General features: G+C 55.9%; 2 protein-coding genes across 18 annotated transcripts in view; one reads left to right on the top strand and one right to left on the bottom strand.

Moving 5' to 3' along the window:
• SZT2 (SZT2 subunit of KICSTOR complex) overlaps positions 1–10273 on the top strand; it is a 57768-nt gene extending 47495 nt beyond the window's left edge. For 8 of the 16 annotated variants that reach the window (XM_061451501.1, XM_061451496.1, XM_061451492.1 and 5 more), the window contains 10 exons: positions 881–961; positions 1368–1442; positions 2483–2548; positions 3801–4014; positions 4288–4471; positions 4765–4887; positions 5134–5635; positions 5926–6042; positions 6454–6522; positions 9553–10273. In XM_061451501.1, the coding sequence (XP_061307485.1) occupies positions 881–961; positions 1368–1442; positions 2483–2548; positions 3801–4014; positions 4288–4471; positions 4765–4887; positions 5134–5635; positions 5926–6042; positions 6454–6522; positions 9553–9699 (1578 nt within the window). In that variant the 3' untranslated portion in view covers positions 9700–10273. Of the gene's footprint in view, positions 1–880; positions 963–1367; positions 1443–2482; positions 2549–3800; positions 4015–4287; positions 4472–4764; positions 4888–5133; positions 5636–5925; positions 6043–6453; positions 6523–9552 lie in introns of those variants that run through there. The other 8 variants (XM_061451507.1, XM_061451506.1, XM_061451499.1 and 5 more) reach the window with 5 other exon arrangements.
• Positions 10274–10870: 597 nt separating this feature from the next.
• Positions 10871–13799, bottom strand: HYI (hydroxypyruvate isomerase (putative)). 2 transcript variants are annotated; one of them, XM_061451508.1, is made up of 8 exons: positions 13604–13799; positions 13409–13520; positions 12235–12349; positions 12011–12089; positions 11775–11824; positions 11515–11584; positions 11193–11327; positions 10871–11000 (listed from the first exon to the last, which is right to left on the bottom strand). In XM_061451508.1, the coding sequence occupies exons 1-8, from the start codon at positions 13797–13799 to the stop codon at positions 10912–10914; spliced, it is 846 nt and encodes a 281-aa protein (XP_061307492.1). In that variant the 3' UTR covers positions 10871–10911. The 2 variants fall into 2 exon arrangements, with proteins under 2 accessions (XP_061307492.1, XP_061307493.1); XM_061451509.1 differs by lacking the exons at positions 13409–13520; positions 13604–13799 and adding an exon at positions 12551–13306.
• Between the last annotated feature and the right edge of the window lie 6313 nt (positions 13800–20112).

Below are 20112 nucleotides of genomic sequence, written 5' to 3'. Positions count from 1 at the left end.
GTTCTGGTGTCTAAAGAAGTAGCAACTAGAGAGGAAAAGGACAGCTCTACCAAATTGCAGCTAATCTGGAAAGGGATTGACTTCTTGCTGCCTTACTTCATGCAACACTTAGACACCATCTATTGAAAGTATTGGGAGCCAGTTTCAAAGCTGAAGGGAGTGTTTTCTTTATGCAGCAGGTAACAGTGGTCATTATCAAAAGGTTTTGTGAACACTCAGAGCTTACTGAGTTTTGTGAATGTGAGCTTACAAGAAAGAATAGGCAAATACCTGGAAAAGGAATCAATCTGAGTCACTAGATAGGCAGAAACCACCTGTGGCTCATGAAATCACCCAGGGATGATAGAGTAAATAGCATTTGCTCACCCTTTTCTGACACTTCCCTGGATTGTGGGCAAGACAACGCCTTACAGTTAAAACGAGAGCAATCCACTGGGATTACTGAACAGGGGACAGATGAATTTGCTGGCAGCTAAGCCCTGAGTCCAAACCGGATGCCTCTGATTCCTGCTGTGTCAGGCAGATGTGATGGTGTGGGGAGAGCTCAGCAGGGAGAGGTAGGAGCGAGGTTTTATGGGCAGCATCACCCCTCTGCTCACAATATCCTCGAACTCTAAAGATACCTTGTTGTGAGCAAGCAGGAGGTGAAGGGAACAGTGTGCCTGGTGTGCTCTCTCAAAGGCTGTTTATTAAGTTAGTTAGAATTCTTTTCACAGTCAGCTCTGGCATGTCTGCCTTCCTCTCTCCAGTGAGGGTGCTCAGTTGCAAGGCTCCACTATTTCTACCTGTGCCACAGAGCCTCATGGCAGCCTCACACCCTCGTACGTGGGCTGCTCTCCTGTGTCAGATAGCTTCTTCAGCTTTGTCCTTCTCTTCCCAGAGCACAAGCCCTGCTGTTGCCACATATCATTTACAGAGAGCCCTTCCGGGTGGGATTGTGCTGATGGAGTTGGCCTTTCAGGTAAGAAAGAACAAGAAACAAAATATGATCTCTGTGGGTTCAGAGACAGTCTCCAGAGGTGACAAAGTGAGTGATGAGGGGTGCACCAGGCACATGTGATTCTTTGTTTCTTGTCCTGCCTCTTCCATGGTCCTGCAGGACTCTGGAGCAGCTAGAGATGGTTCTGCAGGGACCAGAGCAGTTGCCTGGAGGGGGGGGCTAATAAAAGATGCAAGGGCTTAGCACTAGGTAGGATTCTCTGTGATCAGCCATGTATTGGTCGGGCTGGCTTAGTTCAGACAAGAGGGGAAGCAAAACATGGAGCAAGAGTTTGTGGGATCCAGCCCAGAGGGTGAAGCATGGGGGCTGTTCTCCTTTCCTGGAGGGGTCCAAGGCCTGTGCTGTGCTCATGTGCTCTCTCCTCCAGGGCTATTACTTCTGTGTGAAGCAGTATGCACTGGAGTGCTCGCGAATCCCCATGGGCCAGTCTGTAAATTCTCAGGTAATGGCTTTGCAGGCACAGCTAAGGGGCAGGGGCTGCTTTGGGGGAGCAGTGATCTTTGGGACAGAGTGGGCATTTCAGGTGTAGCAAGTTCTGGAGAGCTGTGCTTCCTCATGGAAAAGCAGAACTGCACAGAGCCTTCTGCAGCCACATGCCCTCCATGGCATGCTGCTTGAGCAGATCTGCACTGCAGTGCAGTGAAAGGGGTGGGAGGTTTGGCGACAGGATGACTCTTGTCCTGGCTTGGGGAGCAAGATAGAGCAGACTGGGGAGGAATAGGAGCAATTCTGGCAAAGATGACTGCTCCAGGGGAAGTCCATGCATGGAAAGCCAGAAGTTCTCTGCTTCATTTGGAATGGGAACAGGGATGTGTGAACATGCATGGCTACCATTTGCCAGAGATCACTTTCTGCACTATGAGCCCTGGTTCTTGATACCTCTGTGCCTTACTTGCAACACCATGGGGTTGCCTGCTCCCTTCTCTTTTGGTGTGTCAGGGTGCCTCATGCCTGTCCCCAGGGCACTGGGTGGCTGCCTCAAAGTTGGTCAGCCCCAGCCTGCCTGAGGCAGGAAGCACACATGACCATAATGTCCTTTCCAAGCTGGCTCCATAGCAAGGCTGCATCTTATATGTGCTAAGAGTGGCTCTCCTAAGTTTAGAGCCTGCCTCGCCTGAAGGTTTTCTGAGCCTTTCCTGAGAAGCCTGCAGATGCACAGAGCAGGGTTACCAAGCTGCCGCTGGCATTGCAGAACACATCCAAGCGCCCTCTGGCTGACTTGGGAAAAGACTTTGCCTGGTTTTGCAGTGGGAGGGAATGGTCCTGGGAGGAGCGGGCAAGAGGTGTGGGACTTGCTGCAGAGGCCTGGCCAGCCTTCCCACGCGCTGGGACTAGCCCAGAGTTCCCCCAGGTGGAGCAGTTGAGCTTCTCTACCCCTTCTCTCGTCTCACCCTGAGCCTGTGCAGGACAGGCTGGATGCAGGAGCAGGGCTGGGCAGTGCCTTGCCTCTCTTCCCACTGGCTGTGCATCTCTCTCCATCAGGGCACTCTTACAGCCAGAGCTCGCAGCAAGAGCTGCATGGGACCCAGCTCCGTCTCTGAGTCTGCGGTACGTCCTCTCCTCCCACTGCCATGCTGAGCACGGCAGGACCTGCCAGTGCAAGGCTGAACCTCCCACTGGCTGTGCTTCCACCCTTCCTGCCCAGTGCCTGGCTGCAGGAGCTGCCTCTTGCCTCCTGTGCCAGTGCCTTCCATAACAATACTTACCACAGCGGACAGCACAGCTTGGGGAGAGGATGGGGTGGGCCCCAGGTGCTGGCATGGGGGCAGCACCTTGTGTTTCTTGCTTTTTGTCCTGCTTTTCCTGGGGCAGAGGGATAGGCTCCTCTCAGGGCTCAACCTGGCTGTGTGAGATGTCCTCTGGCTCATGGCGACAGCAATGCAGGTGGTGCAGAGAGCGAGGACAGCCTGTTCTCCTGCCAGTGCCTCCTGCCTGCTGGTTTTCCCTGCTTGCCCCCTTCTTAAACTAAGGGGTTATGATGGGGGTCAACTGCCCAACGATGTCAGAGAGCCAAAAGATATAAACGTGTGCCCCTGGCATGTGGGCAAGGTTGAGGCCTTCACCAGTGCTGTTCCTTGGCACAGTAGCTGCGTTTGTGGTGGGATTGTGGCCAGGAGTGAATGTGTGAAGGCTGGTACTGCATCGGTGAAGAACCAGTACGCTGTGCAGAGGTGATGGCCATGTGCTGGAGGGAACCTCTCACAGCTGTGACACACCAGCCACCACTGGATCTGGCTGCCCAGCAGCCAGTGTAGGTCCATATTAGATACTGAGCACAGGGCATTAGCAACTTTGCTGTAGCCCATCTCTGGTTCCAGCTACTCCCCAAAGGCTGTCCTCTGCTCTTAAGGGACATTTGGAGTCAGTCTTTGCCTGTATATCCAGAATGTGCTGGGGCTCCAGCCCCAGTGTGTACTGCACATAATCGGTGACTAGGCAGTTCAGAGCAGCACTCAGCTGAAAGGAGGCCATGTCTTCCTTCACAGCCATGTGGCTTTCAGCTCAGGACGGGGGGTGAACCTCATGCCAAAAGGGGAGGTAGTGCTGATCAGTCTGTGCTGCTACTGGAGACCAGGAGTGGGGTCAAGTATGGAAGGAGCCACCAAGCTGGATCCCTTGGGGCCAGGCCTGTAGGTCTGCTATTTGCGCTGTGCACACAGCTTCTCGGCTGCATCCTGCTCTAGTGTTGGGGCAGGGGTGGCTGCAACTGGCTCTGCTGTGTCTTGCTGTCAGCAGGGCTCTGCAGATGGGTGTGAGGTGCCTGGTAACATTCCTGCCTTGACTCCCTGTCCCTCCGCAGCTCTCTATGCTCTTCACAGAGGAGTGTGATAAGGTGCGGGACCTCATGCACGTGCATTCGTTCAGCTACGACTTCCACTTGCGTATAGTCCACCAGTACCTGCTGGGTTCCCACATGACTCTCCGCCAGGGCTACCACCTCACCAGCTTCCTGGAGGATTTCATTGCCCACCACACCGACATCCCTAAATTTGGCCGCAACCACGTTTTCCAAGGTGTGTAGCTCAACACGTGATCAGTCTGGGGTTATCACCACAAAACTTGGCAAAAGGTTTTCCAAATGCTTTACAAATAAACCTGACCTTTGAAGTATCCAGAGAGGTGACAGGGAGAGGGTGACATGAGGGGCCCAGCTCTAGGGGAAGTCCTTGCTGCCCTGTTCTGGAAGGGAGGTGGATTGCTCTGTCCCCCAGAGTTGTTTCTAGGACACTGCCCAGGTAAGAGGCACCGGGTGTCTCCTGTGATAGCAGCGTGTCCTCTTCCACCAGGCACACTGGCCCTGCCCACCAACATGATCACTGCACACCAACTGTACAACTACATCGCTGACCACGCCAACACCTACCACATGAAACCCTTGCGCATGGCCCGGCCAGCCGCAGGCAGTGACAACAAGAAGGGGACACCAGGCACAGAGCAGAATGAATATGCCCTGGTCTCCATTTGGAACAGGTGAGTGCACCTGCTGGAGCTGCCCAGGATGGGTGGGCACACCCCACTCCTGGGGACACTGCCCCAAGGCACCAGCAAAGCTGACTTGCTCATAGTGCCAGGCAGCAGTTCTGCCCAGCTTCTCTGAGATGGCCAACAGGGGTGGTGAGCATGTGTGTACACAGGCATCTCCCATAGCACTTCTGAGGAGTCCTGCTGTGTTGAATTTCCCATGCCCAATAGTTTTGTTGTGACCAAGAGCTCTTGAGGAACCAAGTGAGGTCCCCTTCATACTGATGTGCTTTTCCTCCCAGCTCTGGCTCCTACAAGGACTCTGAAGGTCTGCGTCATCATGATGACTTTGATGTATCCCTCCTGGTGTGTCACAGTGCAGCACCGTTTGAGGAGCAGAGTGAGGCAGAGAGACGCATGCTCCGGTGAGCGCTGGGTGCCCAGAGACATGATGCCAAAGCTTCCTGGTTGGGGAAGAGGGTCTTGGGAAGGAGTGGTTCTGTCTGGGACATCACAGGCAGGTTTGGTGCTTCGCAGGGAGCTGGGCAGTGTCCTTGTCTGGGCAGGGAAGGACCCTTGTTGGCAGGGACAGAGAGGCCCACGGTCCACTTGCAGCCCAGCTGGGAAGGGAGCAGCCCTTCCCCAGCTCACGAGTGTCTCCTTGCTCTCAGCTTGCGTTTCTACGTCATCATGACAAGCCAGCGGGAGCTCTTTCCCCGGCTCACGGCCGACATGAGGCGCTTCAAGAAGCTGCCGCGCCTGCAGCGGGAGGTGCTGGAACCTGTGGTGGGCCGGGCAGCCTGGGAGGCAGCAGAGCCAGAGACCAGCCTGGGGCGGCAGCAGCCAGCGGAGCGGGAGCTCTGGCAGGACGTGGAGGACAGCAGCGAGTTCTACGCAGGGGGAACGCAAGTCAAACTGGGGCCGGGACTCTTCTACACCTCACCACTCTTCCCCTTGTTGGCCTCTGAGGTGGCCTCAGCCCAGAAACAGCTCAGCAGCATGGTGCAGCTGGCCAAATGCCACTGCCGCAGGGACAACCTCTGGAAGCGCCTCTTCCTTCTGGAGCCCCTGGCTTCTGACAAGCTGAAGCTGGGCAAGCTCTCACTGGTGGAGCTGGAGGAGCTGCTTGAAGCCGTGCATGGGAAATCCATTGCTGATGTCGACCCCCAGCTGGTGAGCAGCGGGGATGGAGTCAGGATGAACAGCAGCTGCTGTTCTGCTCTGGGGATGGAGTGGGCACCAGGTGAACAGGGCACATCTCTTCCTCCTTGGTAGGAAGATAGAGGTAGGACCATAGCTCCTAGCTGGCAGGAAAAGGGGGAGGCTGGATGGACCTGTCTGTGGAAAGTCAGCATGCCTCAGTGGGATGCATCTGATTTGAGGGATGAAGGCTGCTGTAGTATTATGGCTGCTGGTGCCATGGCTAGAGGGAAGCTGAAATCAGCCCTTTTCCATGCCTGCAGGAATGCTTCCTCACCATGACCGTCTCCTGGTATCAGAGCCTTATCAAAGTCCTGCTGAGCCGCTTTCCCCAGAGCTGCCGGCACTTCCACAACGCTGAGACTGGCACCCAGTATCTGGTAAGACATAGCCCATGACCTACCTGCATCCTCTCTCCCCTGTGCAGAGCCCCTGCTTCCTGTGTGAGCCTGGCATGTGCTGTTAGGATGACATGGGCACCATCATGATGTTGCTCTCTACTCTGATACTGATGCAGCATGAAGTGTGTGCTCCTGTGGTACAGCAGTGTCTGTTTGCCTGCCTCCAGGCAGATGGGACACTACACCTGCAGAGCCTTATGCCATGTGTATCCCCATGATCGGGCAGTGTCACCTGTGAGCCAGGCTGACTTTCATCTTCAAGGTTCTATCATGCCACTCATCCTGCATGTTAGCATGTCCCTGGGTGGGTGTTTGTATCCCTGTCCTGGAGATACGGGACAGTTTGTAGTACTGTCTTCTTTCCAACCTGTGCTGTGGTCCTCCTGACAGGTCGTGCTCAACCAGAAGTTCACGGATTGCTTCGTTCTTGTGTTTCTTGATTCCCATTCAGGAAAGACGGTAAGAATTTTGGAACATAAAAGCAGCTGTATTGGCTCAGGACAGAGATCTGTTTAGATTCATCCAGCAGTAGCCAACAGCAGGTGCACATGAGGAAAGTCAGGAAGTCTGGAATACCTCTCCTAAACACTGTCCCAACATCTGACAGTCTGTGGCTCAGGCACACCCTGAGCTAGAAATGGCATTTCCATTTATTTAATAGTCCTCCATGGATTTGTTTCCTTTGGTTAATTTCTGACATCTGTGATTTCCTCTGACCTGCAGCTCCAAGAACAATTACAGTCTAGGTGAAGTCCTTGAATTGTTTTTGAAGCTCCTTCGGCTCTTTTCATGTGAATCCTCTTTATTCTTATACTGGAAAACAGTAAGCAGTTGATCCTCTTTTTTATTTCACAAGGTTGCTTTTGGATCATGCTCTCAGCTGTCCCTCTGTCCAGACTAAAGAGTCCTCCCATATTCAGTACAAAGCCGGATCACACTGGGTCTGGCTGGGAGAGGTTGCCAGAGCTGTGGGCTGCACCTACCTGGGCAGAAGGGAAGAGGACCTGCACTGTAAGGGTTCCAGCAAATCTGCACAGGCCTTGGTCTTCACTGGAGTTGAGGGAAAAAATACTCTGCTTTCAGCTACGGTGCCAGGCAGGGTGCAGGATGGATCCCAGGGTGTGCAGCTTCACGTGAGTGCAGGGGATCTACAGACACCTGAGTTCAAGCAAGGCTTGTGCAGTGTAACTGATCCCTTTGTGAATAAATCACTCTCCATCTTAAAAGCAGGAAGGGGCAACAGAGGAGGTGGTGTCTGCTGGAAGGCTGCTTGGTGCCTCCTGACACGTGATAGTGAAGAGCTCTTCCCATCTTTTGCTGCAGCTTTTTGTCTTGGCCAGTTCTATCTTCTTCATGCCAGTGGTAGCTCAGAGCTGAAACCGCTCTTCACTGTGCAGGTACCAGCTTCTACCCTGGTACCTGAGGTTCATCTCTGCATCTAAGGGTGGAATTTTTGCTAACTCCATGTTGCTATGTTAAGCAAGATGAGCTCTTAAGCCTCCCTTCCCCAGTGGCATTATTGTCATTCAGAGCCTGTCAGGGCTCAGGACAGCCTTCATAAATATAGGTATCTGGGACTGCACCCAGTATTCCTGAGGAATCTCAGCAGAGCCCTCAGCAATTGCACTGAGGCTTTTCTGTCCCTGCACAGTGCTTCTGGTAAATCCTAGAGTGGTATTTGCCTTTTCATGGTCATGTCTCACAGGTCATAGTGTCATTTTGTGCTTACTGATGTGATACACCACACCCTCAATCACCTCTCCCAATGACGCCAGTCTTACAGCAGAAATCCTTTGTGTTCCTTGCCTTGCATTTAATATTCGTCCCATTCCTGTTGCCTCTAGGGCTTTTCTTGCATCATCCCAGTCCTCTTTTGTATTAGTGCCTCAAACTTTATCAGCACGCTCCTCATCTCTGTGCCAGACTCATTAAAGTACTAGGCAGCATGAGTCCCAAAACGTGTTCTGGAAGAACTCCCATTTGTAACCTCTCTCCAACCTCCTTCCTCCCCTTTCAACGCTACCATCTTCACCTTATAATTTTTGTGTTAATCCCTATCTTTGCAGCTTACCTAAATTTCCCATGTGGCACCACATCAAATTCTTCCTGAAGTTCAGATAAGATAACCATGATTCCTTTGTCCAGAAATATTACCTTATCAAAGAGAACTCTAATGTTAGCACATCACTTTGGTAAAACAGAGCTGCATTTTCATCGTGGTTCTTCCTCTCTGAGCCTGCTCTAAAGCCTTGCACAATGCTGGAGTTAGGCTCACAAATCACCTTCTCTTCCCTCTTAAATGATGGTGGTGCATTTGCTGTTCTGCAGTTACATAGCTGCTCTCACGGCATTGAGTTTGTCAGGGGATCCTGGCTGCTTGGGAAGAGCGGGGTGGCCATGAGGGGAGATCATGAGGGGATAGGAGGGGCGGTCATGAGGGGAGATCCTAAGAAAATAGGAGGGGCAGACATGAGGGGTGATTGTGAGAGAGAGCAGGGTCAGTCTTGAGGGGAGTTCATGAGGAGAGATCAGGGGTGGCCATGAGGAGTGAGGGAAGTTCAGGAGGGGAGAGATGGGGTGGTTGTGAGGGGAGATCCTGAGAGGATAGGAGGGACAGCCATGAGGGGTGAGGGGAGATCGTGAGGGGAGAGCTGGCCAATGGGGGGAACGGGAGGGCAGCTGTGAGGGGACATTGTGAGGCGAGAGCAGGGGCAGATGAGGGGTGGCTATGAGTGGAGATCAGGATGGGGGGGATCTTGAGGGGAGATCAATTTGCCCTGAGTGACATGGTTTAGTGGTGGGCTTGGCAGTCCCGAACTGACGGCTGGGCTTGACGATCTTAAAGGTCTTTTCCAAGCTAGTTGATTCTGTGTGCTGTGTTTCAGCTCTGGAGAACATCCAGCCTCTGTGTCTTGGCTCCATGCTGGTGATCTGAGCACACCACATCACTCATGTTCTTCTTCTGTGTCAGCTCCTGCAACCTTCTCTTCTGAACCCTGTTTTCTGCTCCCCTCTGCCCTTGCCCTGCCTTGTCGGTACAGTCACTGATCAGAATGGAGCAGCCAGCATTTATTTTTAGGATTGCAGTTATTACATTTAATCTCCTCCCCTTCCCCATTTGTTGCACTCCTACTCTTTGCCTTAGGAGAAGAAATTTCCCTCTTGATTTCCCTGGAAGCCCCTATTATTGTGGAGGCAGTAGGATCCCCTCTTCTCCCGAGGCTGCTGCTGGGGGTGGAATAACTGTAGATGCATGGGGGCTGGGAGAGAGTGAGTGGGCAAGTCCTTGCATCTTATTTCTCCAGAAAATTTGGGAAGAGGCTCAAGCATGCTCTGTCACAGGAGGAGGTGCTAGCTCAGTGCCATTGGCATTTTAGGATTTGTCCTAGTACCTGCCTGGCACTACCAAAAGAGAGTGCCCATGCACCTGGGGTAGTGCCTGCACAGTGCTTGCCTGAATCTTTCCCCTGACCTGTTCCTCCCTCTCAGCAGAGCCTCACCGTGGTTTTCCGGGAGCCGTTCCCAGTGCAGCCCCAGAACAGCGAGAGCCCCCTGCCACAGCTTGTGTCCACATACCACCACCTGGAGTCGGTGATCAACACCGCTTGCTTCAACCTCTGGACAGGCCTGCTCTAGCACTGGCACCCACATCCTCGAGCAACACATGTACCGCACCTCCTGGTGCGGCTGTGCCATGGGTCACCATGGGGAAGAACAGGCTCTGGCACCGCAGGCAGCACTGCTGGTGGCATGCAAGGGTGTTGAGCTGAGGAGCCTGGGGATATGCACCTCCATGCGTCGCTGGCTGGCTGGTGTGGCCCTCAGTGCAATGTTGTCAGTGGATTTGAGACTGAATGACCTTGAACTGAACTGCAAGGACAGGAGCTTGGCTGCTGTGGCTTGGCTGAAGCAGAGAGATTCTCAGGGACACAGCTTTGGCATCTGCAGGTGAGTTCTGCCTGCCGGGAAGGCACGGAGGAGAACACAGAGCACCAGTTCTGCACAGGGCAGCACTGCACACTGCTCTGACTTGAGGTGGAAAGACTTCAGGGCTCTGAGCAGTGAGGCTGCCCACTTCTGTCCCTTTGCTTTCATCAGGAGAGCACTAAAGGGGACAGGAAGTGTGAACTGGACCAGGGGAAGGTTTGATGGAGATGTACATTAAAGCCATTGATGTCTCTGTGAAATAAACTGAACCAGATTCCCACTCTTATGCTGTAGGCTAGGATGTGGAAAGCCTCCCATAGGGAATGCAGAGGCAACCCTGGCTGCAGGACTGGCTGGGTTTGCTCTAGAGTCTCATACTTGCTCTGGAGTAGGAGCAGCAGGGCAGGCAGCCCCCAGCCTGTTACGTTGGTTCAGGCAGCCTGGGAGGAGGCTACTTGCTTCTCTCCCCATCTGCTGCAGGGACAGTGCTGGGCATTGGCACCAGCCTTGAGAACTGCAGGACTTGGAAGCCCAGAGTCCTTTTCCCACAGCTCCAGGCACCAGCTGGAGCTGGACTGGGAAAACTTGCATGTTTCCCTAGGAGTGAATGCTCCCCTCAGCAAGGGAGACTGGCAACCTCTCCCTGGATACCCCTGCAGACTGGAAGTAAAAGTTCTGTGTACCTGGAGTCACCTACAGTGATGCCCAAGCCACCCCCAGATATGACATGCTGCAGATGGTACTTGTGTAGATGAAGGTCCAGCTGCTTGGGCTGGCCCAGTAGGGCCTGGGGAAGGGAAACAGGATGTACCTAACACTGCCCTAGGAATCATTCTACCTACCACCACCCCTTAGTCATAAGAGAAGAGACATGCTCCTCTGCCAAGCTATTGCTTTGACTTTTATTCCAGCAGTTTCCTTTTACTCTGTTGCCTTGCTGGTCCCACAGTGCTGCAGCCCTCGACTCTCCCAGTATGACCGCAGCCAGCCCAGACCTTCCAAGGTGTCTCCTGCAGTGACAGACAAAGTCTCCTGCTGGCACCCCCAGGCAAGATGGAGCAGCTTATGCTCCGGGTAGGGCTCTCATCCCCAGGCAGGGACTCTAATGCCCACAGTCTGCCTGTCTTTGCACACTGTACAAAGCCAGCTGGTCCGTACTGCGACCTGCCCATGGGGCTCAGACCACCTGCAGGTCCACTCACCTTTTGGAGCATACTCGCACCCCACATAGCCAGTGTAGCCAAGGGACTCCAGGAGCTGGAAGATGTAGGGGAAGTTCAGCTCCCCAGGGCTGTCGGGCTCATGCCGCCCTGGCACCTGTGCAATCTGGATATGACCTAGGGAGGGAATGGGAGATGCTTTGTCCGAGGCAGCCCTGCCTGCCGCCTTCCCTTAGGCACGTGATGAGGTGATCCAAGAGCAGTCTGGTGCCTGCAGCCAGCTGTAGCAGAGTGTGGGGCAGGAGGGTCCCATCTCCAAGCCACTCCTGCCCTATGGACACAGAGGAGCCAGTTTGGGCATTACCAATGAGTGGGAAGAATGTCTCCAGGTTGCGTGACAAATTCCCATCCATGATCTGGCAGTGAAAGAGATCCTGTGGAGGAGAAGACAGATGGTGCAGCTGTTCAGCAGTTAGCAGTCAAGGATGGCTGTCTTATGGTCCTTGTCACTCCCCATATCCCCGGGAGGGGATAACAAGCCTATATCCCCTAGGACTCCCTAGTGCGTTTGTGTAAGGTTCTGTGGTGGAGGATGGACCCTGGAGATCTTCAATGCTCACTCACCAGCTGCAGCTTCAGGTTGGGCCGTCCCACCTTCTCCAGGATGGCAGCAGCTAAGGGTGCAAGAAATGAGAGACCATCATCCCCAGGCTGGAAACTTCATGGTGAAGCCCTGAGACCTTCCCTTCCTTCATTAACTGTGCTCCCCCAGCATCGCCCTGCAGGTGAGGCAACCGCCTGCCTTTCAGACCTGGGGGATCCTTCTCTTCCCTTGAAAGAGACTTTGGAGAGAGATGTACCTTGGTGCGGGGTGTTCAGATAGTAACGAGGGTCAGTGATGCGGTTGTTAATAGGCTCCACCAGTCCAGTCATGTCTTCCTGTAACATGGTAATGTCACACTACAGAATACCTGTCCCCTCGGCAGCAGCAAGAGCTCCTTCCCCATTGCCAGGCAGGTGGGGGATTCTCCATCTTGGTGACCTAAGAGCTGCACACATGGAGCAGGACCTGTTCCCCACTTACCTGGGCCAGGAGGTCAGCCGCATATCTGAGATTCTCAACAAAGGTGGTTTCCATCTCCACTGCCACTGCTGCCCGGTCTGCACCCTGGGGAACCCGCCCAGCCATCAGGTGGATCCTGCAGACACAGAGATCAGCCACAGGCAGCAGCTCCACTATCCAGGCAGCAGGTTGGGCCTAATACACCTTCCTCTGCCAATGGAAAACGGGGCCAGGCTGAGAGGGCAGACACAGAAGGGGGTAAGAGGAGCCATGTCCCATGCAGGAGGCACAACAGGCAGCCCGCAAACTGCAGGGACACAAACACAAACCATCCCACCCCAGAATGGAGAGGGACCTCTTTGAACCTTTCGCCTGACACGTTGTAGACCTTGGTTCTTCCCTCTTTTGCCAGCTGCCTCCAACTCTTTCAGCCTGAGAGTGGAGCTTACTTCGGGTCTTGCTCCTGGGGCTGCCCTGAAGCCACTGTGATGAGCGGCAAGCATACATCAGGGATGGGATAGGGGCCAGTGCCGGGCTATGCCAGGCTGCATGCAGGATCCATGGCTGGGGGGAGCAAGGCTCTTCGGCACCATTTGGGTGAGGCATACACTGCAAACAAAAGCCTTTTCAAACTGCCCGTTACCAGAGAACGTAAATGGGTCTGGGTAACCCCTTGCCTGCTGGCCCATGCCAGCTTTGGACTGTGTTTCTAAGAGAAAGAATGATGCGAAGTAAATGGAATCAAAGGGCCACGTTAGTTCTCTGGAGGGGGTTGTGCCAGACTAATTGCATCTCTTACAGTGTCTCTGCTGTGCTGTAATCCATAAAGCAACTGTTGTGTCTTCGGGGAAAGGATTGGTATGACTGGGGAGAAAAAAGGGAGGATTATCACAGGGACTGGCACAGGGCAGGGTCAGCCAAGCGTGCCTGGCAGCTTTGGATCAGCTCCCAGGGAGCACATTTAAGACTGTGGCACTGCAACCAGGGGTCTGCAATGAAACGGGCCCAGCCCGACGCGGCCCTGCAGAGGCTCGGTGACCCGGCGGGCTGCAGGCACAGCAGTGCAAAGGGCGAGCTCCGCTAGCGAGAAAAGCTGGAGAAGGAAGGCTGTAGAGCAGGACTGCAGGGGAGGGCTCCGGTGCCGCGGGTCGGAGCAGCCGAGGCGTCGCAGCAGCGGGGTCCCGCCGGCACCTACCTGGGGCAGCCAACCGCCTTGGCGTACTGCACGGCCGCGGCCAGCCCCTGCCGGAAGGCAGCCTGCCGCCCGGGCACGGCCGCCAGACCCATCTCGCCCGCCTCCTGGTCCCCTAGGAGAGAGCGGGGAAGGGATCAGCGGCACCGGGGCACCCCCGTGCCCCCGCCTCCCGCAGCCCGGGGGACGCGGCGGTACCCGGCGGGGTGTTGAGGAGGACGATCCGCATCCCCGCCCGCTCCGCCGCGGCCCGCAAAGCCTGAGCCGGGCAGTCCGCGGGCCAGGCTGCCTCCGCCGCCCCGAACCCCGCGGCCGCCGCCGCCTCCAGCCGCGCCGGGAGCGCCGGGAGCTGCGGGAACAGCCACGAGAGGTTGGCGGAGAAGCGCAGCGCCATGGCGGGGAGAGACGACGGGCGGCGCTGCCCGGGATGGGGCGTGGCCATGCTGCGATGGGCGGGGCTAAGCCGGGTTTGGGAGGGGCCGGCTGGGTGTGGGCGGGGTTATGCAGGGTAGGAGCGGGGCGGAGCTGGCGCGCTCCCGCGCCGCCGCGTGGAGGGTGTCCCCGGCGCAGCCCCTTCGCAGCGCCCATTACCCGCGGCATCGGAGCGGGGCTCGGGGTGAGCCCCTCACGGCTCCCACACACACACTGCCTGCCAGCGTGCAGCGCGGAGGTGGCTCCGGTGTGCCGGGGGTCGGCGGCTCCACGCCGCACGGCAGCAGGCAGAGCCGGGCCCGCGCTGCCTGTGACACCGGTCGGGTTGCTGTCTTCGTCGGGGGGTGTGTGTGTGGCTGCCGCACGGCGCTGCTGGCGTCCTCCATGGGAAAGGTGTTTCTGCCAGGTGTTGGCCTGACATCCACAAAGCACCGTATTAATTGGTTTCCTGGGGAGCTTGTGTCTAACAGTGTCTCATTATGCAGGAAACGCTTTCTCTTTCGTCCCATGCTCTGCATATTTTACCATAAAACATTCATCTCCACTTCTGCAGAGCTGTGGCTCCAGTGTGTGGGAGTCCGGCTTCTGCATTGCCTGTCCCCAGCCCCTGTCCCGTGTGCTCTGCGCGCCTCCAGCCACAGCTCACAGCCTGCAGGGCCGGCGTGCGTGTTCTGTCCAGCCCATGGGCGCACAGGGGTTGTGCTGCGACTGGCAGAGGTAGCACTGTGAGCTGTGGATGTCTTGCAGCCCCTTGTGCTGAGCCTGTCCTGGGGCCTCTCACTGGTATCTCGCATGGTGCAGCTCCCCTGTAACTGCAGCAGAACAGCTCCCTGGCCCCCCGCAAGCCCCAGGAATTGGTTCTGGGAGAGCCTGACAGCAGCACCGCCTTGGCAGAAGTCAGCCAAAACACTGGGGTTTTGGTGGGAGGTCAGGGCAGTGGCAGTGAGAGGGAGAGCAGTGCTGAAGCTATCTGTTAGAGAGTCTCAACTCAATTAAAGTTATTGATTAATCAATTAAGAGAAACTTGACTCAACTTCTTCAGAATTATCCAAGCTGTCCCCAGTGATGGACAGTTGTGCAGGGGGTTGTGTTCATGGCCCCAGCACACCTATCCCCCAGTGCACATGTCCCCACCCTGCATTCCAGGGCATGTCCCCAGCATTCATGTCCCCAGCATGTGCCCTGAGGACACTGAAAGAAGGGAGGTTGAGATTGGATATAAGGAAGAAGTTCTTCACTGTGAGGGTGGTGAGGCACTGAACAGGCTGCCCAAGGAAGCTGTGAATGCTCCATCCCTGGCAGTGTTAAAGGCCGGGTTGGACAGGCCTTTGAGCAACCTGGTCTAGTGTGAGGTGTCCCTGCCCATGGCAGGGGGCTGGAACTGGATGAACTTTAAGGCTCCTTCCAACCCAAACCATGCTATGATTCTATGACACATACTGCTCCCTGCCCACAGCTGCCATGCCAGGGGAGCACTGCACCTTCCGTACCTCCTTCTGCAGCCCCGCTCCCTGGTACATGGGGGTTGTCATCCTCTTTAATCACACCCAGGAGGTGCTGCAGTGCTCTGGACTCAGCACTGGCAGTCCGGTGAAGGAGCCCCAGAAGGAAGGGTGGCACCTGCCTGTCCTGGGGCTGCAGCCTTGCTGGATCCTTGCACCTTGGACTGGCCATGCACTGCTCCGACCGTGGCAGCCCTGGCCACCACATCCCCAGCTGGAGACCAGGCACTGCGCAAAAGCCCAGGGGCCAGCTGGTGGGAGCAGGAGATCTTTGCCTGTGGGGCAGAGCTGAGCCCCATGTGGGTGACCCAGGCTGTCAGACAGGACCACGGGGAGCCCTAACAGCACTGATGGCAGGTGAATCTGCTGGGTTCTGCGCTGAAGCGTTAATGGCGTCTTTATATACCTGGTAATATATCGCATTGATTTTCTCTTGTTATAACTGTGGTTCCCGCATTGCAGGCCAGTGTTTTGTCACTTTACCTTGACACAGCGCAGGGGATTTACTCCCTGCTCTGGAGCTGTGTGCTGGGGCCTGCTCCCAACATCTTCTCTTTGGGGGAGCTGGCAGGAGTGTGGGGTCAGACGGGCCCCTGTGTCCCCCCAGGGAGGTGGGGAGGGTGCTGAGCAGGAGGGAGCTCGCTGCATCCCTGCTGCCACCAGGGAGTTTTATTGGCCCAAAGAAAACGTAGCTCCTGCACATTTTATTAGCGAGCTGACATTTCAGTGCAGACACAGCCCTGGCCTCTATGGCAGCGGGTGGGGAGGGGGTGGGTGCCCCCCACACCCAGGCAAGTGCCTGGGGTGCCCTGTGGCACCAGCAGCATCAGCCAAGACAGTTCTTCCCCCGCTCGCCCTGAGCCCACTGCAGTGGGGGCGCCGGTCCTCCCAGTACCCCATAAATCCCCCAGCTCCTTGCGCTGCAGGGAAGGTTTTATCTCTCTCCTTTCTGAAACACGTTTTAATTTAAATTGACATTTCTGAATTTTAACTACCTGTCCCTGGGCTCCCAGGTGGCCCAGCTGGCACCCAGCCGAGCTGCTGCTGCTGGGATGGATGGGTGGCACTGTCCCACTGGGGTCTGTCACTTTCTGTCCATCCTGGGCACCCCCAGATCTGTCCCACTCCCCCTGTGCCCCCCAGCTATGCAAGGTGTTACAGGACTGGGGCTGGGACGGAGCACCCTGGGCCTCCCTCCTCCCCTGGGTGTTCTTCTCTACGCTGAAGCACACCAGTATTTTGCAACTATGTTTGCTTTTTGGCTTTTATAGGGAAGAAAATTATAGCATTTTTATGTGTGGAAAAAGGGTGGGAAAAATGATCCGCATGTGTCCTGGCACCTCACAGAAGGAGCTGCAGGAGCTTTGCTTGTGATAAATCTCGTGATTTTTCACCAAAGACAATCTTCCCCAAGCCCATCCCCTCTGGGTGCAAAGGGACCAAGAGATAATAAGCCAAAAGCCTCTCCAGCAAGACCCAGAACCAACCCAGCACCTATCCCTGCCTCTGTCCCTGAGGCCAGTGTGACCCCACAATGGCCATGCTCCCTGCTCTGTCACCCAGTCCCAGCCTGGGCATCCCTCCCAGCTCCCCCATGTTGGGAGAGGCTTTGCAGAGTGGTGCAACCTGGCTGGCTGCATGTGTATCCCCAGCTCTCCTTTTTGCCCAGGATCCCACCAACTGGTCCAATTTTCATGGTCCTGGGATCTTGCACTAAAGGGATGTGCCAGCCCCAGTGCCCACTGTGCACTCTTTGGTGGGATGCATCACTCCACCAGGTCCCTCTCTGCTTGCCACAGCCCGTGCATACTGTGCAGAGCGAGCTTGTTAATTAGCATCTTCCTGCCATGGAGATGCCTGCTTTAAAGATGCTGGCTCCTCCCAAAGCTGTGACGAAGATTTCCATGGGATTCCTTAATGAGCACTCGCTTTCTTACAGCCTCCAAAAACACTTGGGTAAAAGAAAATCTATAAATCACATTATGGGAAACAAATGCCCAACCTTTGCCAGTTTATGGCTATTCTTCATCAGGGAGAATCACAGCATCAACTAGGTTGAACCAGGTGGGAATGTGACATAAATCCCAGTGTGGCCAAGGCATGGCGGTGAGGAGCGAGCACCCCGGTGTCCCCGCGGCTCCCGTCGTGGATGGGCTCTCCATCACCCAGCTGGGATTTTCTTGCTATTCCAAGATTTCATGGGAAATTAATGAGGGGGCCAAATTCTCCTCCAGTTCCTGGAGGAGGCCGGGGCAGGCAGTGCCTGGGCCTGCTGAGCTGGCAGATGTTGTTTAACATTCCCGGCAGTAATTAATAGATGGCTTCATCACTCTTGTATGATTCAAGCGTGTCATCCCGCGTCTCTCCAAATACAGAGCAGAAATATTTGTTAAACCTGGCTGGCGTTTGCACCTCATCATTAGCGCTCGGGCAGCTCCAGCGGCTGCAGGATTTATGGCCTTGCCAAGATTTCTTTTGGCCTCACGGTGCCACTGCCATCCCTCCCTCTGCTGCCAGCCCCTCCTGGCAAGAGGCTCCCTTTATCACTTTCCCTCTGATTTATGTCCTGCCAGTTGCTACCTCTCCTTTACACCCTTTTCCATTCATTGTGCTGCAGCAGGGTGGGCTTTGGCTGAACCACCTCCCTGAGCAGGGGCACCCAGTGAAATTCAGCCCAGCAAGGCTCTGCAGTGGGATGCAGGGGAAGGACCCCCCTGGGGATGCTTCACCCCACAGTGCTCGCTGGGCTGGTGAGGCTGCACTGAGCAGCGAGTGACCTGTGCGGGGACACAGCCTGGTGACAGAAAGCGATGGCTCAGGGAGCAGGGGTGGATCTGGCTTGAGGGAGGTGGCAGCTCATTACCCAGCACTGGTGGCACCCCGAGGAATCACTGCAAAGACAAATTAATATGAGCCTCCCAGCTCATCCTCACTCACAAAAAAAGCAAGCAGGGACTCCCTGGAGCGCCCCACTCATGGTGGTGGCACAGCACAGTGTCAGTCCCTGTGCCCACAGCGGGGACATGGTGGTGACACAGGGAACAGGCACTCAGCAGTGCCCCATGGCCAACCTGATGGGGGACAGCAGGGCCTGTGGAGGGAAGGGGATGCTCCCACTGCTGCCTGCCCAGCTGAGCCATGGCTGCCGAGCTGCCCTGGGTCGGGGCTCAAGGGAGCAGCATCTCCAGAACACAGCCTGGCCCTGGCTCCCATCCACAGCCCCATGGGGCTCAGGGACCAGCCCCGTCTCTGCCATTCCCATCACACTCCAGCCTCGTGCACCATGCCATGGGGTGCAGGAAGCCCAGCAAGCATTGCACCCCTCCCCAGCATGGCCCTGTGCAGCCCGGTCACCATGTTAAGCCATCTCTTAATTAATCAGGCTGATTGTAATATGTTTTTAGGGCATTAAAATTCAATTGTGGAATTCTCCGCTGGCTGGGCTTGCAATGAATACAGAAGTTTGCCTAATTAGAGCTGACACGCAGCCGGCGGGAGAACCAGACAAACGGTCCCACCAGGGCTGCCGGCCTCACGCCCCGTGCCTGGCCCCAGCATCCCCATCCCTGCTGCTGTGGGGACCAGCACACACACCCCTGCCGTGGGCACCCCGGCCCTGTTGTGGGCACAGGGAGGGCAGCGCTGCCCAGCTATGGTGGCCCTGGGGACATCCCCAGCCATGCACTGTGCCAACCCTCTGGCCAGGCACCAGCCAAGAGCAGCTGAGATGTTTCCTTATCGGCAGCATCAGGTCTTTGCTGTCATTACCACAGCAATTATCATCTCATTTGGAGTCTTTAGCTGCCATAATCTGTCTCTTGCACTGATTTATTCCGCAGGCCTCTTCCCCAGCAGTGCAGAAGGGAAGGAGCCATCAATAAGGAGGCAACAAGCTCCATCTCAATGGGGAAGCTTCTCCCAGGTTGGAGCAGAGCACAGGTGCCCTGTGACTGGAGCATCCTCCCATCCGGAGCAGGCCCATAGCTATGGCCAAACTGAAACCTGCCACCTCCCGGCACCGGTTTGGAGCCAGTTCTGGTGTGTGTTTATTATTTCGGCTGCTGTTGGCACCAGCACATGCGGGGCTGAGCCAGCCATGCACACAGGCAGGAAGCAGAGCAAGGTGTTCACTCTCCAGGGACAGACGGAGGGATGCCAAAGTCGTAGCTTCCTTGTCTTAACCCTGTCTCCAGACGGGGCTGTTACTTGGAGGTGGTTTTCTCCCTGTTTGTGTCAGTCAGTACCTCCTGTCACTGCCACCAAGAACTTCGCAGAGGCTTTTCTCACCTGCATTTCCCGACTGCCAGCTCACACTCACTGCTCCCGCTTTCCCATTTCCCTGGGCTCTGTGCCGCTCTCGCCTTCTCTTTCACCTCCTCTCACAACCAGGTTGTTTGGGGCTTTGCCAGAGAGCAGTTTGGTGGCAGCCCTGGGGACAGTGACAGCCGCTGGGCAGAGCTCCCCAGGCACCACAATCTGCCCCACAGGAGATGCAGTGATGGGACGGGGACAATAGGAGAGTGCCAGGTGACTGAGAGCCCAAAGTGGGCTTATGCCATGATCAGAGTCACCTGGGGGCTACTGCATGTGATTGCCACAGCTCCCTGGGCTGCAGCATCGTGCCTGCCTGGCTCTGGCCCTGGGGCAAGAGGGGTCCCCTTGCTGCTGTTGAGCGCCAGCCCAGCTGCCCCCATCCGTGGGGTGACCCCAGGCATGGATGCTGGTGGCAGCAGTCACCCTCGCTGTGTGCATGGAGCAGGATGCCATCCCTAC

Source organism: Pezoporus flaviventris, unplaced genomic scaffold (assembly GCF_033815535.1).
Source record: "Pezoporus flaviventris isolate CSIRO_AGI_PZ_B2104156 unplaced genomic scaffold, CSIRO_AGI_Pfla_v1 ptg000013l, whole genome shotgun sequence".
Classification (NCBI taxonomy): domain Eukaryota; kingdom Metazoa; phylum Chordata; class Aves; order Psittaciformes; family Psittacidae; genus Pezoporus; species Pezoporus flaviventris.
The sequence above is the reverse complement of the archived record's forward strand: the minus strand, read 5'-3'. Positions and strand labels throughout refer to the sequence as shown.

What these genes read in the sequence shown, in the direction of transcription:
- HYI (XM_061451508.1), bottom strand. Translation starts at nt 13,799, where the DNA reads ATGGCGCTGCGCTTCTCCGCCAACCTCTCGTGGCTGTTCCCGCAGCTC. An exon ending in CCTCCTCAACACCCCGCCGG is followed by an intron (nt 13,521 to 13,603) that starts GTACCGCCGCGT and finishes GCTCTCTCCTAG; the next exon opens with GGGACCAGGAGGCGGGCGAG. An exon ending in CCAACCTGAAGCTGCAGCTG is followed by an intron (nt 11,585 to 11,774) that starts GTGAGTGAGCAT and finishes TCTCCTCCACAG; the next exon opens with GATCTCTTTCACTGCCAGAT.